The sequence below is a fragment of the Salvelinus alpinus genome, chromosome 36, assembly GCF_045679555.1.
Source record: "Salvelinus alpinus chromosome 36, SLU_Salpinus.1, whole genome shotgun sequence".
In the NCBI taxonomy this organism is placed as follows: Eukaryota; Metazoa; Chordata; class Actinopteri; order Salmoniformes; family Salmonidae; genus Salvelinus; species Salvelinus alpinus.
In genome coordinates, this window is record NC_092121.1 from 12,365,957 (window position 1) to 12,387,984 (window position 22,028).

General features: G+C 40.7%; 1 protein-coding gene across 1 annotated transcript in view; it reads left to right on the plus strand.

Annotated features, from left to right (window-relative positions):
* The first annotated feature begins 509 nt into the window (after positions 1-509).
* The window catches only part of LOC139565159 (carbonic anhydrase-related protein 10-like), a 29,009-nt gene continuing 7,490 nt past the window's right edge, over positions 510-22,028 (plus strand). The window contains exons 1-8 of the mRNA XM_071385296.1: positions 510-944; positions 3,039-3,113; positions 9,034-9,179; positions 16,682-16,867; positions 17,641-17,736; positions 17,877-17,949; positions 21,168-21,322; positions 21,465-21,639. Coding sequence (XP_071241397.1) covers positions 887-944; positions 3,039-3,113; positions 9,034-9,179; positions 16,682-16,867; positions 17,641-17,736; positions 17,877-17,949; positions 21,168-21,322; positions 21,465-21,639 — 964 coding nt within the window. The 5' untranslated portion in view covers positions 510-886. The remainder of the gene's footprint in view (positions 945-3,038; positions 3,114-9,033; positions 9,180-16,681; positions 16,868-17,640; positions 17,737-17,876; positions 17,950-21,167; positions 21,323-21,464; positions 21,640-22,028) is intronic.

Below are 22,028 nucleotides of genomic sequence, written 5' to 3' on the forward strand. Positions count from 1 at the left end.
CTTCCTCAGTGATATTACCCATGCACCGCTACGGAGTAGTTGCAAAGTAACTCAAAATAAGTAAGTAGTTGCAAAGTACCTAAAAATAAGTAAGTAGTTGCAAAGTACCTAAAAATAAGTAAGTAGTTGCAAAGTACCTAAAAATAAGTAAGTAGTTGCAAAGTACCTAAAAATAAGTAAGTAGTTGCAAAGTACCTAAAAATAAGTAAGTAGTTGCAAAGTACCTAAAAATAAGTAAGTAGTTGCAAAGTACCTAAAAATAAGTAATTAGTTGCAAAGTTGCTAATTAGCTCAAATGCAAAAGCTGTCTGTGATAAGATTTGACCATGTAACCTTTGGGTTGCTAGACTCACTCATCCACCACGTCATCCACCACGACCAACCAACCACTCTCCTTTCATTTTTGCCTTAAGTAACCTAGTATCTTATGTAAGCATACCAAACATACAGTATTATACTAATTTGATTGTCCCGTACTTACGTTTACTATGTTACGTCTAGTCCACGAGACCAGTCTGTCTACGGTGATGGTCTGCGGCACGCAGTGACAAGTTGAGTCCACTCAAAGATTCCCAGTCATGTAGCTTTAGTTTGTACTCGGTCTTCAAACACATTCAATGGCGAAGCGAACTACGGCATCGTGTCGTAATTATATAATATATATTTTTTATGGATCACATTACAACGTGTTTTGAGCGGTCGTGGTTTTTGGCGCGCGTTCTTTTGACATACCATTTTGGCAGAGCGCGCACCACTCTGAATGTGACACCTTGGACAGTTGACGGATTGGGGAAAATGCCTCATCGAAGTTTGTCATCGTTAAGAACTCAAACTTTGCAATTAATATATTTAAGCTTTTGCAAAATTAACTTGGAATGAATGAAGAATGCATATCGTTTGGGAAATATTTTTGATTTTTCAAGTATATTTCATCTGTACATCAGGTAAGCCTTGAAGCCTGCGGTTATTAAATGGAATACATGAGATGAAGTGATGAGCTCAACTTCAGGGCTTGAACAAACCCCAGAATATTGTGACACATTTAAATGTATTTGGATAAGGAAATACAGAATAGTCTTCTGTTGGTGATACGGTTGCTACTGTAAATCGTGCAATGTAGGGCACGGGTGTTGCAGCTGTCTACCAAGACTTGTTTCAGTGTAGGTTTAAGCATGACAAGTCTTTAAAGGTCACTAAAGCAAATATTTACTCCACTTGCGCGTGAGTTGGCAACACAATTACTGTAATCGTTGATTATCTAGCCGTTCTCTTGAATCTTAGTCATAATATTATATAATAGGCTATTTGTGTTTAGGATTATAGATTTGTTTTGTCACGCCCCCCAATTTGGTACAAATGAGAGAACATTTTACAAAATCTCTTTGCGCCTGTCAAATTTGTAATGCTGAGATTAGATTCAACATTGGGCGTGTTCCACATACAGATGCTCTTTACATGTTGCATGGATATCATTATTACCCACATCTTACATCATCGCAAACACATCGAATATCTTGTCTGCATCCTAGCAGGCCTCTGTCCCAAAATAAGCTATGACAGAGACTCATTTGTCAATAGATGGAACTTTTCAAGTATGTTTAATTTCTGTTCTTATTTACATCTGCCAGACAGCAATAAATTGTATCTTATGCTCTTACCATCATGACCACTGACATGATGTTTAGTGGGAAGAACAGCTGACCGTGGGGCTTGACCCCAAGATCCAGAAGTGCAGAGGGCAAGTGATGTACCACAAAACCCTGGGCCTGGGATAGAGGCAGTAGAACACTCACATAAACAGTGTTTCAGTATTCTCTCCCTTCGAGACTTGTCCATTCGCACAGAGCCCACCTGCAAACCAGCACCCTAGAAACCTTCGGAATGATCCCATTGCTGCCTGCCACCAATATAGCAAGAGAGTAAGAGAGAGGAAAACTGACAGGGGGCACGATCCTCAAATCCTGTGTGGTGCAGAGGCAGGTGCTCTACCACCTGTACCACAACAACTTGGCCTCAGGGTAATTCATAGGATTTGGGATCTACATTTGTTTCCCTCCATTAAGTATGATATGTTATGAATGGAATAGCTGTTGTACAATATCATACGAATTGGAGGACGTGTAGTATCACGTCTTACCCGGCCGTACAATATCATACAAATTGGATGATGAAATGTAAAATGCATCTTGGAGGACAAATGGGGCTGCAGGTAGCCTAGTAGTTAGAGCGTTGGGCCCGTTGCCGGATCGAATCTCTGAGCTGACAAGTTAAAAATCTGTCGTTCTACCCCTGAACAAGGCAGTCAACCCACTGTTCCCCGGTATGTCGTCATTGTAAATAAGATTTTGTTCTTAACTGAATTGCCTAGTAAAAAACATAAGTATTAGATGTCTTGCTCTGATTACAGGCTGCTTGTTCTTTTGTTAGCATTTGTGGTAAGGACAAAGGTTAGGAGAATTTACGTTGCAGGTTAGTAGAATTAGGTTGAGGTTGAGGTTAGGGAAAGTGCTAGCTTAATGCTACAGTTGTCCCCGACGCAACTCGAACACACAACCTTTGGTTGCTTTATTTGAATTATTTTTTCAGGTTTTTCAGGGGGTGCTGCAGTACCCTCAGCACCCCTAATCAAAATCAAATCACATTTTATTGGTCACATACACATGGTTAGTAGATGTTATTGTGAGTGTAGCGAAATGCTTGTGCACCCTACTTCCCTTGGTTATGGACCAACCTCCCTACTTTTCATTTCTGTCTTAAGTAACCAGACCATTATTCTATTTGTACTGTAACATAACATATCCTATTAAATGGAGGTATCCACTTGATCATTCCAAACCCTACGTCTCTTTAATGTGGTCAGGCTGACCACAAAAGCCAGGGCCTCAATTCAGTTTTTATCTCTAATATCTCTCATTGTCTCTTTAAAGGTAATATTAGACTTAAGAAGAAGTGAAAGTTAATAGTGTTCTAACAAGTGAGTTGATGATCATTTTCAGCGACATGATAGTTACTGTGGTTTTGTTTTTTTCCTACTGCAGCACAGCTAATTTCACCAAAGATTCATGACGGTTGGTGGGCGTACAAAGATGCTGTCCAAGGGAGCTTTGTTCCAGGTAATTATTTTAAATGTTGAACAAACACTGACATCACATGAACTCAAAGCCCTGGTGTCCCATGGCCCACTATTAAATAAGGAGATGGTCCAATCAGTTTTCCACATTGATTCAAAGTCATCACATGTAATTATTTTTGTTGAAATGACGTGGAAACAATGTTGATTCAACCAGTTTTTGTCCAGTGGGTTGTTTTGTAACAGAAAGCCAGACCAAACAGTCCTTTCTGTTTTGGGAAGGAAACATTTCTTGTTAACCAGGAGGGTTCGCTTGTTACTAACTTTCTTGCTCTTGGGCAGTGTTATTGACATGGGCTGGCTGCTTCCTCCGCTTTCTGTCTCTGCAGCAGGAGCTTCAGGTTCACTACTGTTCTGACTGCAGGTCTTATGAAATTTTTATCACAGCCCTCTCCATCTTCCTCCCTCCCTGTGCTTCTTTACTCCATAATCAAGGGGAGCACAGGCATACAAGTATACAGAAGAAGAATGGCAGCACATTGAATAAAATAGAGGTCTCAGACCTTTTCAATGAGGAAGGATGAATAACCAATATAACTGTGTAGTCAAGTGTAGTCGGGTAACATTTCAATAATACAACATTAAATATAATTATACATTCATACCATTTCTCATGTGGAAACGTTTGGAGAGCTCACAAACTGCGCAACACTTGTGATAAAGAACTTTTGGTTTATTGAATTGCATTTTAATTGAATTGTACTTACCAGTTTACTGTTAATTGTCTTTTGAATGCTGACATTTTGAAGTCAGAACTTTGTATATATATTTGTAAATATCACCGTCATCTTTGAAACCCCAGTGCTGTGTAAATAAATCCAACACTCATTTGCACCTCTACCTGCCTGCCTGCCTCCTGCTGAATATGTGTCCTTATGACTGCTAGAAGGCCCCTATTTTACAGCGTAGCGGAGATAGGTTACAGTTTTCGCCCCAACCTGTCACTTCAAAAGCACTCAATGATCTCGTAGTCTCTGCATTTGAACTTTATGTTTATTTTGGTATAGCGTGATAAGCAGAATTCAATATAATTCCAATGCAAGAACACCCCAAAATGTAGCCACCTCACCGATGTCAACTGCCCCCTTAGTGACTTTATCCTGGAGCCGTGCCTGCTCTGGATGACAACATAATGATGTTTGTTTCCAACCTTAGCTCTGTTTTCCTAAAGAAGTTAAATCCGCTTTGTGTTTTGTTTCCTTTGCCACGATACTAACGAGTATCGCAATACTGGTATCGTCCCACCCCAATTGTCAATGTGTTCCTCAAGGAAGGGTGCAAATTTGGATGAGCCAATGGGCTCATATAAGGATATGTGAAACCAGCAGAAACTGCTGCCTCGAGGGCCAGCACTGTCCTCAACTGCTCCATGTGTAACTCTATCATTGGATTACATTAGTTTCAACCTCTCCTCTCCTCTCCTTTAGGGCAGCAGGGCTAGGAGGAGAAATGCCTATTTATTAGCTGTGACAGATAAGCACAGCAGGTGACACAGAGGCCTTTGGAAGTCTTTTGTAAAAGGTTGTGGGATGCTCCCTGACCTTTTACTTTATGTCTCCTGCTAGTGTATCAGTGTGTGGACTCAGGGGGAGAGCCCTTTCAGCCTCTCAGCCTAGCTGCAGGGAAGCTTCCTGTCTATCACCACAGAGACCTTTACACAGGAGAGGAGACATCCACACACAGCAAGTGACAGTGACTCTGTGTATGTGCTGTGTGTCATATGGGTGGAAGCCAAGTTGGTGGGAGGTTTTTGCTATTATACATTCATTCGCCTCAAGCCCTTTTGGATGAAAATGGGAAACTCTACAGCTAGAATGTACATTTGTAGCCATCTAATTAAAGACTTTACTCTTTGAAATAGAAAGGAAATCGAATTGATCTAAAACAGGCTCAAGAAGAGTGCAATTATGCCTTGGCCCATTAACTTTTTGATACAGATTTCAATTCAACTGCACCTTTTGTCAGAAACAAAGGTATCACCTTCCTTCTGTATATTCTTACAGGAGCATAACTCTGTATTATTATTTGTATGTGCTGCAGTCTTGGAAAGTAGGTCACCAAGTTAGTGATCACAGCCAGCTATCTCTCTCTCTCTCTCTCACACACACATACACACAGACGCCCTTGCAAAGACTCTGAGGGGCAAAAAAGAAGTGCGGAAGGAAGAAACAGAATCTCTCCCACGCAAAGGGTTATGAGGGAATTTAAATGGAATGGGAGGAGGCTAGAATAGAATTATGATTACTATGCTCTCAATAATCTTCTAATGGTATTAAAAGGCCATATTCACAGGACACTTTACATTTTCACTCTCACTCAGAGCTATAATAATGTTAAGCCCCTCTTCCTCCTTTTCCCACCCACCGACTAATGTGATGAACATACATATGTTTTAGCATATTGCTGCTGTATTTCTACCTGCGGGTATGGCGGCCTGGAGGATGAGCGGATAGGTTTGGTATTGGAGCAACACTAGCTACACCATTGCCTTCAAAGCTAAAACATTATGTGAAGGTGCTAGATTATGGCTGACATTTAAGACGGTTAACAACCAAATCATTTATAGGCGAGCCAGCCAAGTAATTTACAGCTGTGATAAAGGAAGATGCTCAAAGGAAAGGTCAGAAAAGCAGTGGCTTATTCCTCCTTGCCATGTCAAAGTAAGATTTGATTTGTTTGAGGGCCTGAGCAAAATAACCTCCTACAGCAGATGGTGTTAAATCCTCTATGATGAGAAGAAGGTCTGGACCTAGGAATATTATCCTGTCAAACCAGAAGCTTGTCAGTAACTAGGTTTACATTCAACCTTTTCCATCGGTAGAGTTGAAAATGTCATGGAAACCCATCTAACGTGTATTTTTTTATTCAGTACATGGAAATTTAACTGCAAAAGTTATTTTTATGTGCGTTACGTCTTCACGCACAGACTTTTATCCTCAAACAAGTCCGTTACTTGATGGAAACTTTTCTGGTAAGAAAATGTGTATGTTGTTTTTATGCAGATTTTAGAATATTCGCATGAAAATCTGTCACCAACTGGATGGAAACCTAGCTAGTTTTTGTACATTGTCAGGCTACCACTTTGGAATTGATATTGCTACATGCCCACCAATACCCAAAACACCCGTCTGCCTTTTAAATACATTTTTGCATGGAATTGCCCCTTGGCTTACAGCACCCTTTTAAGCACTGTTTATTGAAGAACAATTCTCCCTTCATCATTACTCTCTGATTGTCTCACACTCCATAGCCTATAGTTTTCAAGAGTCGTTTGTCTGAGTGTGAAAAGGTTTACCGTGTCCTAGTATTTGGCAGACAATATTGCAGTTGCAACACAAAGTTATTTGAACTAATTGTAGTTCCATCTGTAGTTCTCTCACGTCCCAAGACATCTGCTCTCTGATGTTAACTGCATGATGGATCATCAGCTATTCCTCCACTTTAATTATATCCACAGGATCTTAGAAAAGGCAATACACTGGAGTCGGGAGTGTCTCTGCACAGTCCAGCAGGTTCAATAGATGGCAACATGTCCCAATTTTGTCTTCTTTGTTTAAGCTGCTTCGAAAATTGGAAATGTAATCCCTACGATCTGAGGGGAGGATTTCCCTGGTCATTTTGATATAAAATCAGAGTGAATTTTGTGAATTGTGATTGCTGTGAATTGGCCAGTCCTCGGTCCTAGTGGTCTCTCCAGACCCATTGACATTAATGTTCTCATTTTAGTTTGTTCTCTGTAACGTTATGTTTATATCCTGACTATTTTGCTCTGGAAAAAACCTCTAGACTTCAATTAGCTGCATATCCCAACACGTGTTGTGAAGTCTCCCTAGAGATAGTTGTACTGTAGGGTCTGGTTTTCAGCTCTTGGCTGGGACATACTGCATTGCACCTGCTGCATGCACCTGCTACCTGATCCAATAATATACCTGTACTGGAATAGAGATCATGATCACTATGCAGCATGGGTAAAGGGGGTGAGAGTTCACACGTGAGGGTTTAGACATACTTATACTTTTCTAGCTGAGTTTTCTAATGGAAATTGTTATCTTTCCTGCTCAGTCTCAGTAATGTCTAGGAGCACCTCTAAGCACCTTTCGCTGCCAAAACAATAACGTTTTTTTGAATCATCATTAACAATGAATGCCTCGTAATTTATTTAGATGTTTTTATCGCTCCACCAAACCAACAAGCAATTGAAGTGGTTAACAAGTTAATGCAACAGTTAGATTGCCATGAGTTGAGTGTAATGCTATCTTATATTTCCTTTGAGCATGGTTCTCAGTTTGACATATCCTCTCTGTCCTCCGACTGTTGTGCTCACCAAATGTCACTGGGATTACAACATAGTTACATCACTGTTTTAGGACACAAAGGCTTTTATATATGTCACATTACCTAATTTTGGGGCAAAAGTAACAACTGTTGCCAAAATACTGCCTTCGAAACTATCAACAACAGTGTCAATATTTCCCTGGATCAATTGTTAAAACAATGATAGTTTAGTTAAAAATGCCTAGGCTTCATTTTGTGATCATTTTACTAAACACATTTTTTTTAACACTATATTGAACCCACTACACGTGCAGCTACAACTGGTAAACAATGTGGTGGCTCAGAAAGCAGGAAGATATGCAACAGGAGCTTTGTTGACATTCAGAAATTTCAACATCATTCCAGATCCTCATCTACTGTATTTCATTATTATGCATTAAGAGTAGTTTGGCCAAGATCAGCATGTAATATAGGTCACTGATCAGCTTAGGGTGGCTAATTCATTGCTTATTTGCTAGTTTAAGCTGATTCACTAGCAGATTCACCAGCTGATTCATTAGCAGATTCACCAGCTGATTCACTAGCAGATTCACCAGCTGATTCACTAGCAGATTCACCAGCTGATTCACTAGCAGATTCACCAGCTGATTCACTAGCAGATTCACCAGCTGATTCACTAGCAGATTCACCAGCTGATTCACTAGCATATTCACCAGCTGATTCATTAGCTGATTCTTAATTCTGAAATTGACTCCTAGTCATGATTTCCTCTTATTGTAGAAATATCTATAAGGGGTTGTGGCGCTGATCTGATAGTCCTTAACAACCATTGGGCTTTGCCCAGAAGGCATGCCCCTTGCCCATGAATTAAGAGCAATGAAAAAGTACTGGTTGTCCCAGGAGTCTCCGTCCAGCAGTCCAGATGAGTATCAGCCTCTAATCCCTGTTCTAAGGGAGAGAGTGTAAAAGTCCTGAACCCTCATCTGTTTCACAGCTGGGCGGCCCTCTCCACTCAAGCCGACCCACATGATGTAATCACGGCTGGGTGACGTCACGTGTGTCAGAAAGGGGTAGTGATTGCACTCTTGAGGCCTCCCACATCTGTCACAGCTGCCCTGCTCCTGTGCCACTGCCAGGCTCTAAGCCCTACTAAGAAGAGAGGAGGGGTTCTCCCCAGTCCTTTCTGTCATGTGCAAGTAACGAGGGAGGGATAACTAAGATTATTTCAGCTGATCTTAAATCAGATTCTGGAAGCATTTAAACTGATTCTGATATAGAGGGATTCTATCTAAATCCATAGTAGGATCTACATACATACATAATCAACTTTGGCATTACTCTCGTGCCCTTCTCTCAAAATAGCTCTTCCTAGTACTGTACAATCATAATATGGAATGTTGTGCTGATGGCATACTCCATACTCTAACTGCTGTTGTTTGGTTACAGTAAGGCGAGGACTTTAAAGGGATATCTTTACTTCATGTCCTTACTCAGTGTTTCCTCCTCAGTGGTTGCTGTCAAAGTTGTTATAGTCCAAGTGCTGTTTAAGAACATACTCATCTCACACATCAACATGATATTAGACATCCACATGATAAAGGACATTGAACTGTGCTTGTTGTCCACAGTACCATCGTTCTGGGGGCTAGTGAATTCCGCCTGGAACCTGTGTTCCATGGGAAAGAGGCAGTCGCCGGTCAACGTCGAGACCAGTCACATGATCTTTGACCCCTTCCTCACCCCTCTACGTCTCAACACAGGCGGACGCAGCAAGGTAAGAAGATTGTGGAACGCCTGATCTTGAACTCACTGATGACTCTTGAGCTTGTAGATCTGAAGGGCATCAGGTCTAAAACTTCAGGAGACGTTGATAATCTGCAGGCTATTATTGGATTCCAGTTGTGCGTGTTCATATTATATTTATAATGTGTAATGAGGACTAGTATGCTCAGCCATCATCAAAACAAGGTGTTCTGTTTACAGAATAAACATTTATAGATTTATAGTATGAAGTAACATCAAATTTCTTCTCAGAATTCTTTAGACTACACAGACAGGGTGAATTTTCTGAATGCCTCTAGCAACACCCCCGCTATCTAGCCCCATGGCTCTCCTTTAGTTGTACATCATGCTCTGCTTTCACAGTTGCCTTCTGAATCTCTCCCATCCCGATCCCATCAAATGACCCATATAGCAGATAGTATTTATTGTAGGATTTCACTAACATTATCAAAGGGTGTTGGCAGGATGCCCCAAGCTCAAGCTGCAAGCTGGGGACAAGGGGGCATGACCATCGTTCACCACAGGGCATAAAGTCCACTAGGGAATAGGGGAAATCACTAATCATGTAAAATGAGAACGACAACAGAATTACAAGCAGTACTGTAGTTCAAATGGGGACAAAACTATTACCGAGCCTATTTGATGCAATTACATTTTATTTATGTATCTTTTGGTTCTTTGCAGTGTTGTGTAAGAATGAAAATTGACTTACTGTAAGGTATGTGGTGGCCATTTTTCAGAGGACAAAAGCCTTTGATCAAGACAGTCCACCTCCCCCACACCCCTCCCCCAACATTTGGTTCCCATGAATAGTACTCTCATTTTGTTAGAATCAGAAAAATACCACAAGGAGCCAGGGAGGATTGGCAAAGAACAGTACATGTAAGAGAGGGTTAAATTCTCTTTGTAAGTCTTGTTTTATGATTAATGCTAGTGTGCATCTGCTGAGCGAGAGCGCAGAGAGCTGGGCCATCTGTGCTGGCGTGTGTCTGTGGGAGGACTGTGGGAGAGGGGACAAATGAAGTTAGCAAGGATGTTTTTACATTCGCCACAGCTCGTCTACTCGATACTCCCAGATATATGCCCATCAACAGATGGACATGTTTACTCTCCCAGTTAATTGCCTCTTTTCCTGCAGCTATTTATTGAGATGTATACACTATTTTAGTTTGAAATATTGTCATGTGCCATTTACACACTACATACAGCACCACACACCAACGAACTCAGCTCACACACAAGTAGAATAGATGTTATTCCTGATTAACATTGAGCTTGGATTTACAGCTTGATGAAAGGCGGTTGCTTGAAAAAGGTGGTGGTGTAAATTAATTTCCATCTTGTTATTAAGCACTTGGGATGTTAGACCTTGTGGAGGAGTCTTACTTTACCACAGAAAACTTCAGACGGAGAGAGATGTTCAGGTGGAGGGGATGCTGAGATTCTGAGGAAACTGTTTTGTAAAGACATTTAACTGTTGGAGAAAGTGTGAAATATACTTGTTATGGTCAAAGATCAAACGATAAGATGCAGTTGCTGCACTCCAAAAACTGCACTTTTACAGAAGTGTATTTTTTCACTTCACTTGAATATTAGGGAAATATTTTCAACTTGTATGCTCAGGCAGCGACTGAATAGCAATTTGCATTTTAGATACTTGATTAAGACAATTAATCCGAAGAAGCGATTTAGTGTGGCAATCTTTGTCAAGACAAAAGACAACATGAAACTGTGGTGATAAGCCTTTGCTTGATAAATGGTTCTGTTCACAGCATCTTTGAATTGACTTCAACGTGTTGACATTTAGTAATAATTTGGATGCTGCGACAGTCAATAGCAGGACATTAGTCATTTCCTATCTCACTTGCTCCCATGTTGTCCACAAAGCCATACTCACTCGCACACACTGTCACCAAATTCACTCATGAAGACGTAGTTTCTCATTAACTTACCCTAGTAAAGCTCAAACAGTTGCTCATAGAAAACATTTAGTAGGCAACAAGTTGGCATTTTGCAAAGCACCCATGAGGAAAACTGTCAGTCGGGAAATGTCATTCCTTTGAAAATATTGGTGCAATTATACAGCATAACCAATTTCATGTAATGTAATTCAGGGCTAGAATATCCTTATTCTTTTGTTTATCCAGAAAATGGACAGCCTGCTATTACCATGAGACAAGTTTGAGATGAGATAAAAGTTACCTTAGTTCCTTTCGAAAGTTGAAGGACTTCAATGTCCTCAGTCTGTCACAGCTTCAATTATGTTCAAATCCCAGACTTTGAATCCTCAAGGAAGGGAGGGAGTACAAAGTGGCTTAGGAGTGACAGAGACTAAAATTTAAGTAAGGTGGGTGAGGTGAGTGTTGAGTCAAGTAACAGGAGGATTCATCATTCTGACAGGCTTCACATGGAGTGTCACCACTTAAAGACATGCTCCGGAACTTTGGTGACTCATTCCTACATTGCAGTGCCTTTTAGACCTTTTTGTATTCTACCAGTTTGACTTTCAGAAAAACATATTGGTCAAACTCAGGCACTTATTTTTATTTGGTGCACTTTCCAACCTGTTAGGTGCATAATCCTAACAGGGCGGAAATTTTGAGCCTAAATTACACATAGCTCTGTGAGTGAGCAAGATTGAGTTAGCATAAAGAGATTAAGGGTCTCACTGTTCAGTAAGAATAGGACCAAGGCAAGATTCATTCCATCAGCCATAGGGCTACTGAACAGTGGGACATAGGACAGATGCAAGATGCTGAACAGTGGGACATAGGACAGATGCAGGATGCTGAACAGTGGGACATAGGACAGATGCAGGATGCTGAACAGTGGGACATAGGACAGATACAGGATGCTGAACAGTGGGACATAGGACAGATGCAGGATGCTGAACAGTGGGACATAGGACAGATGCAGGATGCTGAACAGTGGGACATAGGACAGATGCAGGATGCTGAACAGTGGGACATAGGACAGATGCAGGATGCTGAACAGTGGGACATAGGACAGATGCAGGATGCTGAACAGTGGGACATAGGACAGATGCAGGATGCTGAACAGTGGGACATAGGACAGATGCAGGATGCTGAACAGTGGGACATAGGACAGATGCAGGATGCTGAACAGTGGGACATAGGACAGATGCAGGATGCTGAACAGTGGGACATAGGACAGATGCAGGATGCTGAACAGTGGGACATAGGACAGATGAAAGATGCTGAACAGTGGGACATAGGACAGATACAGGATGCTGAACAGTGGGACATAGGACAGATGAAAGATGCTGAACAGTGGGACATAGGACAGATGCAGGATGCTGAACAGTGGGACATAGGACAGATGCAGGATGCTGAACAGTGGGACATAGGACAGATACAGGATGCTGAACAGTGGGACATAGGACAGATGCAGGATGCTGAACAGTGGGACATAGGACAGATGCAGGATGCTGAACAGTGGGACATAGGACAGATGCAGGATGCTGAACAGTGGGACATAGGACAGATGCAGGATGCTGAACAGTGGGACATAGGACAGATGCAAGATGCTGAACAGTGGGACATAGGACAGATGCAGGCCCAATACACGGCCGGTCAGTAGGCCGCAGAGACTTTGAATATGTGGAAATGTAAATGTGTGACTTGTGTACTAACTTTCCAGTTTTTTGTACTGCATGTAGTATATTGTGTTGTGTTTGTGTATTTATATTCTGGCGTCACAGAATGAATTTCCATTTAAATGTACAATAAAGTATATCATATCGTAATGGTGAACACTTGAACAGGATTAAATAAAATTATAATAAATACAATGATCATGGAAGAAAGTTATTGAGAGAGAATTTAACTAGGACTATAAAATAATGAAAAAATATACAAATTATACAAAAGTACTGAGAATCCCTTTAACAAAGATGTTTAGGGGTTGTCTGAGGTCCACACAACATTCAAACAGACACCATGAAAAGGGAATTTAGAAAACACACTTTATTGGCAGAGATGTTTTAGCATATTTTGTCTTTCATGTTGCAAAATGATGGTTAACCAGCCAAAGAGGGAGCTACGGGTGCGCTTCTCGTGGATGATTTTGTGAGGATTTCTGTGTACCTATTTCGCGTGTTGTAAGTCGCTCTGGATAAGAGCGTCTGCTAAATGACTTAAATGTAATGTAATGTAACCTTACTGTGTTGGCGGAGCAAGTAACATGCATTCCGTTATTTTATGGCTTATATTTCTCCTGGAAGTTGATGAATAACACCCGGGGACACGGCAAAAACGCCTACATCCACACTAAAAAAGTGTTCAAAAGGCATTTCCTTTCAAGATCCAAATGTTTGTGTTTTTAAGGTAAAGGATACCTGACCTTATATTTCAAGTCTTTGGAATCCACATTTTAAACTAAATTATTTCCTGGGGACAGAAAATGCACCGCATAGTAGGAATTATTTTTTAAACCTACATCTTTGGGCTGGATGTGTCAATATGTAGTTCATAAACGCATAATCTATGAGCAGAATTACCATCTTACCTGAATTATCCACGAAATCCATAGTTGAAAGCAACTGTTTTTCTGGAAGCTGTGTTTCACCATTTTCCCTACATTTGCCCCCTAAGCAATTTGAGTTCAACCAATGAGCTTCAGCCCCTCGCCATATGAGTGACAGCTAGCAAGATGCACTCGATGCCACACAGCAGAGCTAGAGCAAGAGCAATGACGTGGTGCACGTATCTGCAGTACATCATTTTCGGGGTCCTCTTTTGCCTCGTGAGTGCTACTTTCAGAACTACTGGCTAAACAGTATACAAAAGTACTGAGAATCCCTTTATGCTCAAAGGGGTATTCAATGTCTGCTTTTTTATTTATTTTTACCCATTTACCAATAGGTGCCCTTCTTCATTGACAAAAAAAGGACAATTAAATCCATTTGAATCCCACTTAGTAACACAACAAAATGTGGAAAGTCAAGGGGTGTGAATACTTTCTGAAGGCACTGTAGAACCTATCTCTCAAGCCCGAGGGACAGTCCACTGTACAGCAGAGGGGAAAAGTTTCACCTAACCTGATACAAAACAAATTTCAAATTAAAATCAAATGTCCCCAAAATGTAAGCCCTCAATATTTGGACTCAATTCAATGAAGCAGAACAGCAATTAGTCCCAAGCCTTTTTAACTCAATGAAGCTTGGGGGGATTTTTGCTCATGGTAAGCAGCTTTTATGCTCTGTTTGGGAATGCTTAATGCGGACAGCAAAATCGGTAAATCCCTCAACAGGAGTGTTATTGTGTCAGCTCCTCCTCTAGCATGACTTTACGTCCAAATACATTGCATTCAAGGTAGCTAGAGCATTGTGCGTTGTCATAATCAATGATCATTGTGAATCTGAATGGAATTGAGGTTCATCTGCAGAATTTCTGCCTGTTAGGTAGGCCTAGTCTGTGGTGTCAATGAGACAGCACAGAATGGAGAGCATTTGAAAGATGCTACTCTTAATAAATTGAAGTTATGTTAAGAGATTTCATTTGGTTTGATTGAGTGGCCACGTGACCATACCCGGCCAGTATAAAAGCACCGATTTAGAGTATAGTCGGTCGCTACACAAGATGAATACAGTAACTGAAAAACATCTGCTGCTATAAAAAAAAAATCATTACCCTGTGAAAAAATGTAATATGACCTAAAATCTGTCTGCAACTATTTTAATATATATATATATATACAGTACCAGTCAAAAATGTGGACACACTTACTCATTCAAGGTACTCATTCTGTACCTTAAATGCACTGTTAAGTGGGTACTCTAAATGTTCTTATTATATCTTTGTCTATCAGATTTTAATGCACCACTGTTATCAGAAGGATTTTGAAGGCTGTTTGGTGAACCGTAGGTGTATTTAGTGAAAATATATTTTCATGACAAAGCAAGCCAGCTACATTATCACATCCCAAAGGGCCTCATCACATTTGTTTGCTTACTAGCCAGTAGAGATTATATCATCCCCAAAACAGAACCTACAACTCCGAACCCATATTGCCGTCTTCTCATGCACAAAGTATTGGCCCCAGTACCAGCTCAGTGCCAGCTCAGTGCCTGTTGAGTGCTTCTTTTGCCTAGTAATTAGAATAGGTGTCAGTGGAAGATTTGGTATTATACATAACACTGTTGAGGAATTGAATTAATGTTCAGCTCTCACCATTTTGCTCATTTGATTACATGCATTATGCACTAAGAGGGAGTAGAACGGGCCCCTGTTTAAAGGGCTATTAAAAAAACATGTCAAGTGAAATATATTGCTTTTCATACTTCATTTAATCATCGGCAGTATTTGTTGTATATATTTTTCAGTATTTCTTTGTCTCTGAATAAATTAACTAAGTGGATCACCCTATGATGAATGACTCCATCAAGATCTACACGGGCATAACACTGAACTCCCTCCATTCACTTTTTCTCCTTACCTCCCTCTCATTTCATTATAAGTCTTGATGTTATCCTAGTTTTATATGAAAGAATGGAACAAAGCTTTGAAGGTCTTCCTTTACCTGTTGGGCATTTCGATGTGTCACTTAAAACAACGTGAGAGTTGGTTTCTCAGTTTATTATTCATTTCACCTGCTTCCTTAATGAGATGAGACTTGGAAGATGATTTTCTATTTTTTTATTTTAATCCACCTTTTAAAAACCTAATTTACTGCAGGCCTACAGCCAATCCCAAATTATTATTCTGTGATTAGGAGCCTGAAGAATATTATAATTTTACATTGCAGTAATGGGAAGGTGCAATTTCTTTTTCTATCCATAATGGAAATGATAAAGAATTACACTGAACAAAAAGAGATACTGTGGTGAGACCGTTCATCCGCCACCATCACCTCATGTTTCAGCATGATAATGCACAGCCCCATGTTGCAAGGATCTGTACACAATTCCTGGAAGCTGAAAATGTCCCAGTTCTTCCATGGCCTGCATACTCACCAGACATATCACCCGTTGAGCATGTTTGGGATGCTCTGGATCGACGTGTACAACAGTGTGTTCCAGTTCCCTCCAATATCCAGCAACTTCACACAGTCATTGAAGAGGAGTGGGACAACATTTCACATGCCACAATCAACAGCCTGATCAACTCTATGCGAAGGAGATATGTCGTTCATGAGGCAAATGGTGGTCACACCAAATACTGACTGGTTTTCTGATCCACAACCCTACCTATTTTTAAGGTATCTGTGACCAACAGATGCATATCTGTATTTGCAGTCATGTAAAATCCATAGATTAGGGCCTAATTTATTTATTTTAATTTACTGATTTTCCTTATATGAACTGTAACTCAGTAAAATCTTAGAAATTGTTGCATGTTGCGTTTATATTTTAGTTCAGTGTATTAACATGAGTTATCTCCATTTCCTCTTCTGTAGAGGTCTCTCAGGTGAGAAACTTGCCCCCCTTCTCTTTTAACACATCCACCACACCTCACTTGACTCCTCTCTGTGCAGATGGGAGGCACCATGTACAACACAGGGCGCCACGTGTCGCTGCGGCCAGACAAGGCTCACCTGGTGAACATCTCCGGTGGGCCTCTGGGTTACAGTCACCGGCTGGAGGAGATCCGCCTGCACTTCGGCAGCGAGGACGGCCAGGGCTCGGAGCACCTGCTCAATGGACAGTCCTTCCCTGCAGAGGTGAGAGGGAACGAGCCAATGAGCCGAGAGGGATTATCTTTATCTTTGTTGTGTCTATAAACAATCCAATCCACTGAAAGTTGCTTTCATTAGACTAAGAGCTCAATTCAATCAAACGTGCATTACAGTAAAGGCTTCACTGCTTTACACAGCCCTACTGAGGCTGGTTTGTGTGGAAGATTTCCTCAAACAATGGATAATGATAAAATATGCTGGACTACCTCTATCACTCAGTCCATTAATCACATGTACAGGGCCTTTGAAGGGTGGGGTAGAAGAGCATCAACAATCTGCATCCTAACAATGTAATTGAAGGCAGGATCGACAAATGGCAGTGGGTTTTTAGTGGCAGTGGGTTTTTTCAGTGGAGGAGGGCGATATTATAATGACAAAAAAGTAAAAGCAGTAAACTTATCGGGTGCCAAACTGAGTTTATCTGTCTCGATTTAAATTAGATTTGGCAAACACTTTCCAGTCCTTAATCACTATTTTTAAGTGAGGAAGATATGTTGCCAAAAGTAAGCGGCTGCCCAGATAATTAGAGCTAAATCCCGTTCTAAATTGGAACTCTACTGAGCAGATAAGTGTCAAAAGTAAAACATTCCTGAATTTCTTGAGTTTGTCTTCGAGTGAGGGTTGGATGGGTAAGATTAGTTTAATCTGACATAATGCTTTCATGTGCAAGACAAATTCACATTTCTATCTCACATGGGCTAACACCAGGAAATGAAGGGCTCACTGTTTGTTTTGTCTTTATCTTGCCTCACTTACAGGTGCAACTTATACACTACAACCAGGAACTCTATGCCAACTACAGTGAGGCAGCCAAGAGCCCCAATGGCATAGCAATTGTGTCCATATTTATAAAGGTCAGTTTGTGCTTGATGCAGACAATCTCCTTCTCTGTGGTGTTTTATTGTAGTGACAGTGGTCTTTATATTCAGAATCCCATGGGACTGTGCTGCGGATGCTGAATATTTTATGTTCCTTTACATCTCTTCCTTCTCAGATATCCGAGTCTCCAAATGTATTCCTGAATCGCATGCTGAACAGAGACACCATCACGAGAATAACATACAAACGTAAGCACCCTCAGGCATTTAAGATGTGTGGGTTTATGCACACACATTGTCAAATCTACAGGAGTCACAGATAGAATAGTAGTCAGTTCCATTTCTGGATCCGTCATAAAAAAGAATATCTAGCAACTGAATTAATTTGGCTAATTGGAAGGTTGCCAGAGATTGACTTAATCAGAGATTGAGTGAAATTCATTCCAACTTCTGAATTAATCAGCTACATTACCAATGTGATCCTCCTGGTTCAATAGATAAGATGTGTAACAATAGAAACTGCCCCTAACCCTGAGAGATGTTTGAGTCATCTCCTGTTTCTAACTGACAGAAATAACTCTGTGGCACTTTCAGAATGTCGAAACTTGGCATTCCTTTAAAGACAACAATTATGTAACATTGCTATAGTTAGTATTAACAGCCTCTACCCAAACTCTCTTTTATTTCAATTTTATGCTCTTCATTAAGTCTGGTTAATTTAATTTTCAGTCCTTTTTCATTAATTAAATTAAATTAAACGAATTACATTAAATAAATCACTAATCATCCTTTTATTTGTATCCCATTACTATAATAATTGGATGTTATACTGTATTACAAGTCCCTGCAGACCGGGAAGGTACTATCATTCGTCAAAACAGATGCAGTCACCCCCTTACTGAAGAAACCCAACCTTGACCTCTTATCCAACTACAGGCCCATCTCCAACCTCTTCCTATCAAAAGTACTGGAAAAAGTGATTGCAAACCAGCTTCAATCCCATCCGTCTTCCAATTAACTGATCAAGTTTTTCCAGTGAGGTTTCCAGTCCTTGCACAGCACCGAAACAGCTATGGTGAAAGTTACCAATGACCTACTGATGGCTGCAGAATCTAGATCACCTAGCCTCCCACTTCTCTTAGATCTCAGTGCTCTTTTGACACTGCTGACCACAACATCATCCTGCGGCATCAGAGAGCACACATCAGTCTCTGGAACTGCTCTGAACTGGTTCTCCTCTTACCTCTCCAATAGGAAGCAATACATCCCGATTGGATAGTCCAGATTGGTGGAGTCTACAGTCACATGCGGTGTCCCACAGGGGTCTGTTTTGCTTCCTATTCTGTTCCTAATCTACATGCTCCCTCTCAGCCAAATCCTCAGAGTCTATAACATCAACTTCCACTGCTGCGCTGACGATACCTAAGTATATATTTACATCAATCCGGACACCATCTCAGCCCTAGCAAAACTTGGCAGCTGCCTAGATGACATCAGGGCATGGATGAAAGAGAACTTCCTCCGGCTGAACAGCAGCAAGACTGAGGCTATGCTTATTGGGACACACAAGCAGGTCCCCAGTGCTGGAAACATCGGCCCTACTAGTGACGGTCAAGTCATCCATCTGTCCTCTGTCATCTCTAACCTGGAAGTTAAGTTTGATCCTTCTCTGTCATTTGATGCCCATATAAAACATATCTGCAAAACATAATTCTTCCATCGAAGAAACATTGCCGGGCTCAAACCATCGCTCTCCCAGCCAGATGCAGAGAAACTCGTCCACGCCTTCATCTTCTTCCAGATCGACTATGGCAATGCTCTGTTCGGGGGCCTTTCAACCAAATCACTTCAGAGGCTACAACTTCTCCAGAAGAGTCCTACCAGGACCAAGAAGTCAGCCCACATCACCCCCATCCTTGCTGAACTCCACTGGGTACCGGTCAACTATAAGATTGACTTTAAAATCCTCCTCCTAGTGTTTACAGCCTTGAATGGATTGAGTCCCACCTACATCAACGATATAATTTATATCAATGAGCCACCTCGCACTCTCCACTCCAGCAACTCACCACTTCTTCAAGTCCCCAAGACACGTCTCCGTACTATGGGGGACCGAGCCTTCTGCTCCTTTGCCCCTCGCCTATGGAATACACTCCCTGATCATTTGAGAGCCGCTCCATCAATCAGAGCTTTTAAAACGGGTCTTTAAACACATTTCTACATGTCTTTCTTATAAACCTAATCTGTATTTCTGTCTTTCTAATAGACCTAATCTGTCTTTCTGTCTTTCTTATAGACCTAATCTGTCTTTCTGTCTTTCTTATAGACCTAATCTGTCTTTCTGTCTTTCTTATAGACCTAATCTGTCTTTCTGTCTTTCTTATAGACCTAATCTGTCTTTCTGTCTTTCTTATAGACCTAATCTGTCTTTCTGTCTTTCGTATAGACCTAATCTGTCTTTCTGTCTTTCTTATAGACCTAATCTGTCTTTCTTATAGACCTAATCTGTCTTTCTTATAGACCTAATCTGTCTTTCTGTCTTTCTTATAGACCTAATCTGTCTTTCTGTCTTTCTTATAGACCTAATCTGTCTTTCTGTCTTTCTTATAGACCTAATCTGTCTTTCTTATAGACTTAATCTGTCTTTCTGTCTTTCTTATAGACCTAATCTGTCTTTCTGTCTTTCTTATAGACCTAATCTGTCTTTCTGTCTTTCTTATAGACCTAATCTGTCTTTCTGTCTTTCTTATAGACCTAATCTGTCTTTCTGTCTTTCTTATAGACCTAATCTGTCTTTCTGTCTTTCTTATAGACCTAATCTGTCTTTCTTATAGACCTAATCTGTCTTTCTTATAGACCTAATCTGTCTTTCTGTCTTTCTTATAGACCTAATCTGTCTTTCTGTCTTTCTTATAGACCTAATCTGTCTTTCTGTCTTTCTTATAGACCTAATCTGTCTTTCTGTCTTTCTTATAGACCTAATCTGTCTTTCTGTCTTTCTTATAGACCTAATCTGTCTTTCTGTCTTTCTTATAGACCTAATCTGTCTTTCTTATAGACCTAATCTGTCTTTCTTATAGACCTAATCTGTCTTTCTGTCTTTCTTATAGACCTAATCTGTCTTTCTGTCTTTCTTATAGACCTAATCTGTCTTTCTGTCTTTCTTATAGACCTAATCTGTCTTTCTGTCTTTCTTATAGACCTAATCTGTCTTTCTGTCTTTCTTATAGACCTAATCTGGAAAGTCCTTTTAGCAACTACCCTACTATTACTATTTCCTGCCTTGATTTGTTTTTATTGTAGTTTTTATTTTATTATCATTACTTTTTGCCTCAGCTTTGAGAAAGCACTGTAATGAAAAGCGCTATACAAATTAAATGTGTTATTATTATTCTGTAATACAGTGTATAAAGTGTTGAGGATGGTACAATATGAATCTGATTACCTCTGTTTTGGTCCACCTCCAGATGACGCATTCTTACTCATGGGGCTCAACATAGCAGATCTATATCCAGACACTATACGTTTTATAACATACGAGGGCTCCATGACTATCCCACCCTGCTTCGAGACAGCCACCTGGATCCTCATGAACAAACCTGTGTACGTCACACAGATGCAGGTAACTCACCCTCGATCATAGACTCAATAATAACATTAACTCATGTTAGCCAGAAGTTACTTGATAGTTGGCCGTATTTTAGACTGTAGATTCTTTACCATAAACCTTATCTGTCCAACTTTCTCTCACTCCATCTGTTTAGATGCATTCTCTGCGACTGCTAAGTCAGAATGAGCCATATAAGATATTCCTCAGTATGAGTGACAACACGCGGCCCGCCCAGCCTCTCCTACAGCGCTGTATCCGCACCAACATCAACTTCAGCAAGCAGGGCCGGGACTGCCCCAACAACCGTGCCCTGAGGCCCCAGTATCGAGGTGTGTCTGAACGCATGTGTTTAGGATCTTTATTCAATCAACAAGGTTACTTGAAACTTTCCGGTAAAATTCAGGTATTGGTAAAAACAGACTGTGAGAAAGAAATTTGTCATAGTAATATAAACTGCACATACTGTATTCTGAAACCGGTTTGTGTTTTTAGAAATGCAATATATACACTCAGTGACCAGTTTATTAGGTACACCACCCCATTCACAGAAAATGGTTCGCTCCTACAAACAGTGGCATCGAGGCATTCAGTTAATGTTCGATTAAACATTAGAATGGGCAAAACCAGTGACCTAAGCGACTGAGCGTGGTATGATCGTCGGTACCAGGTGCGTCGGTTACAGTATCTCAGAAACATCCGGCCTCCTGGGCTTTTCACG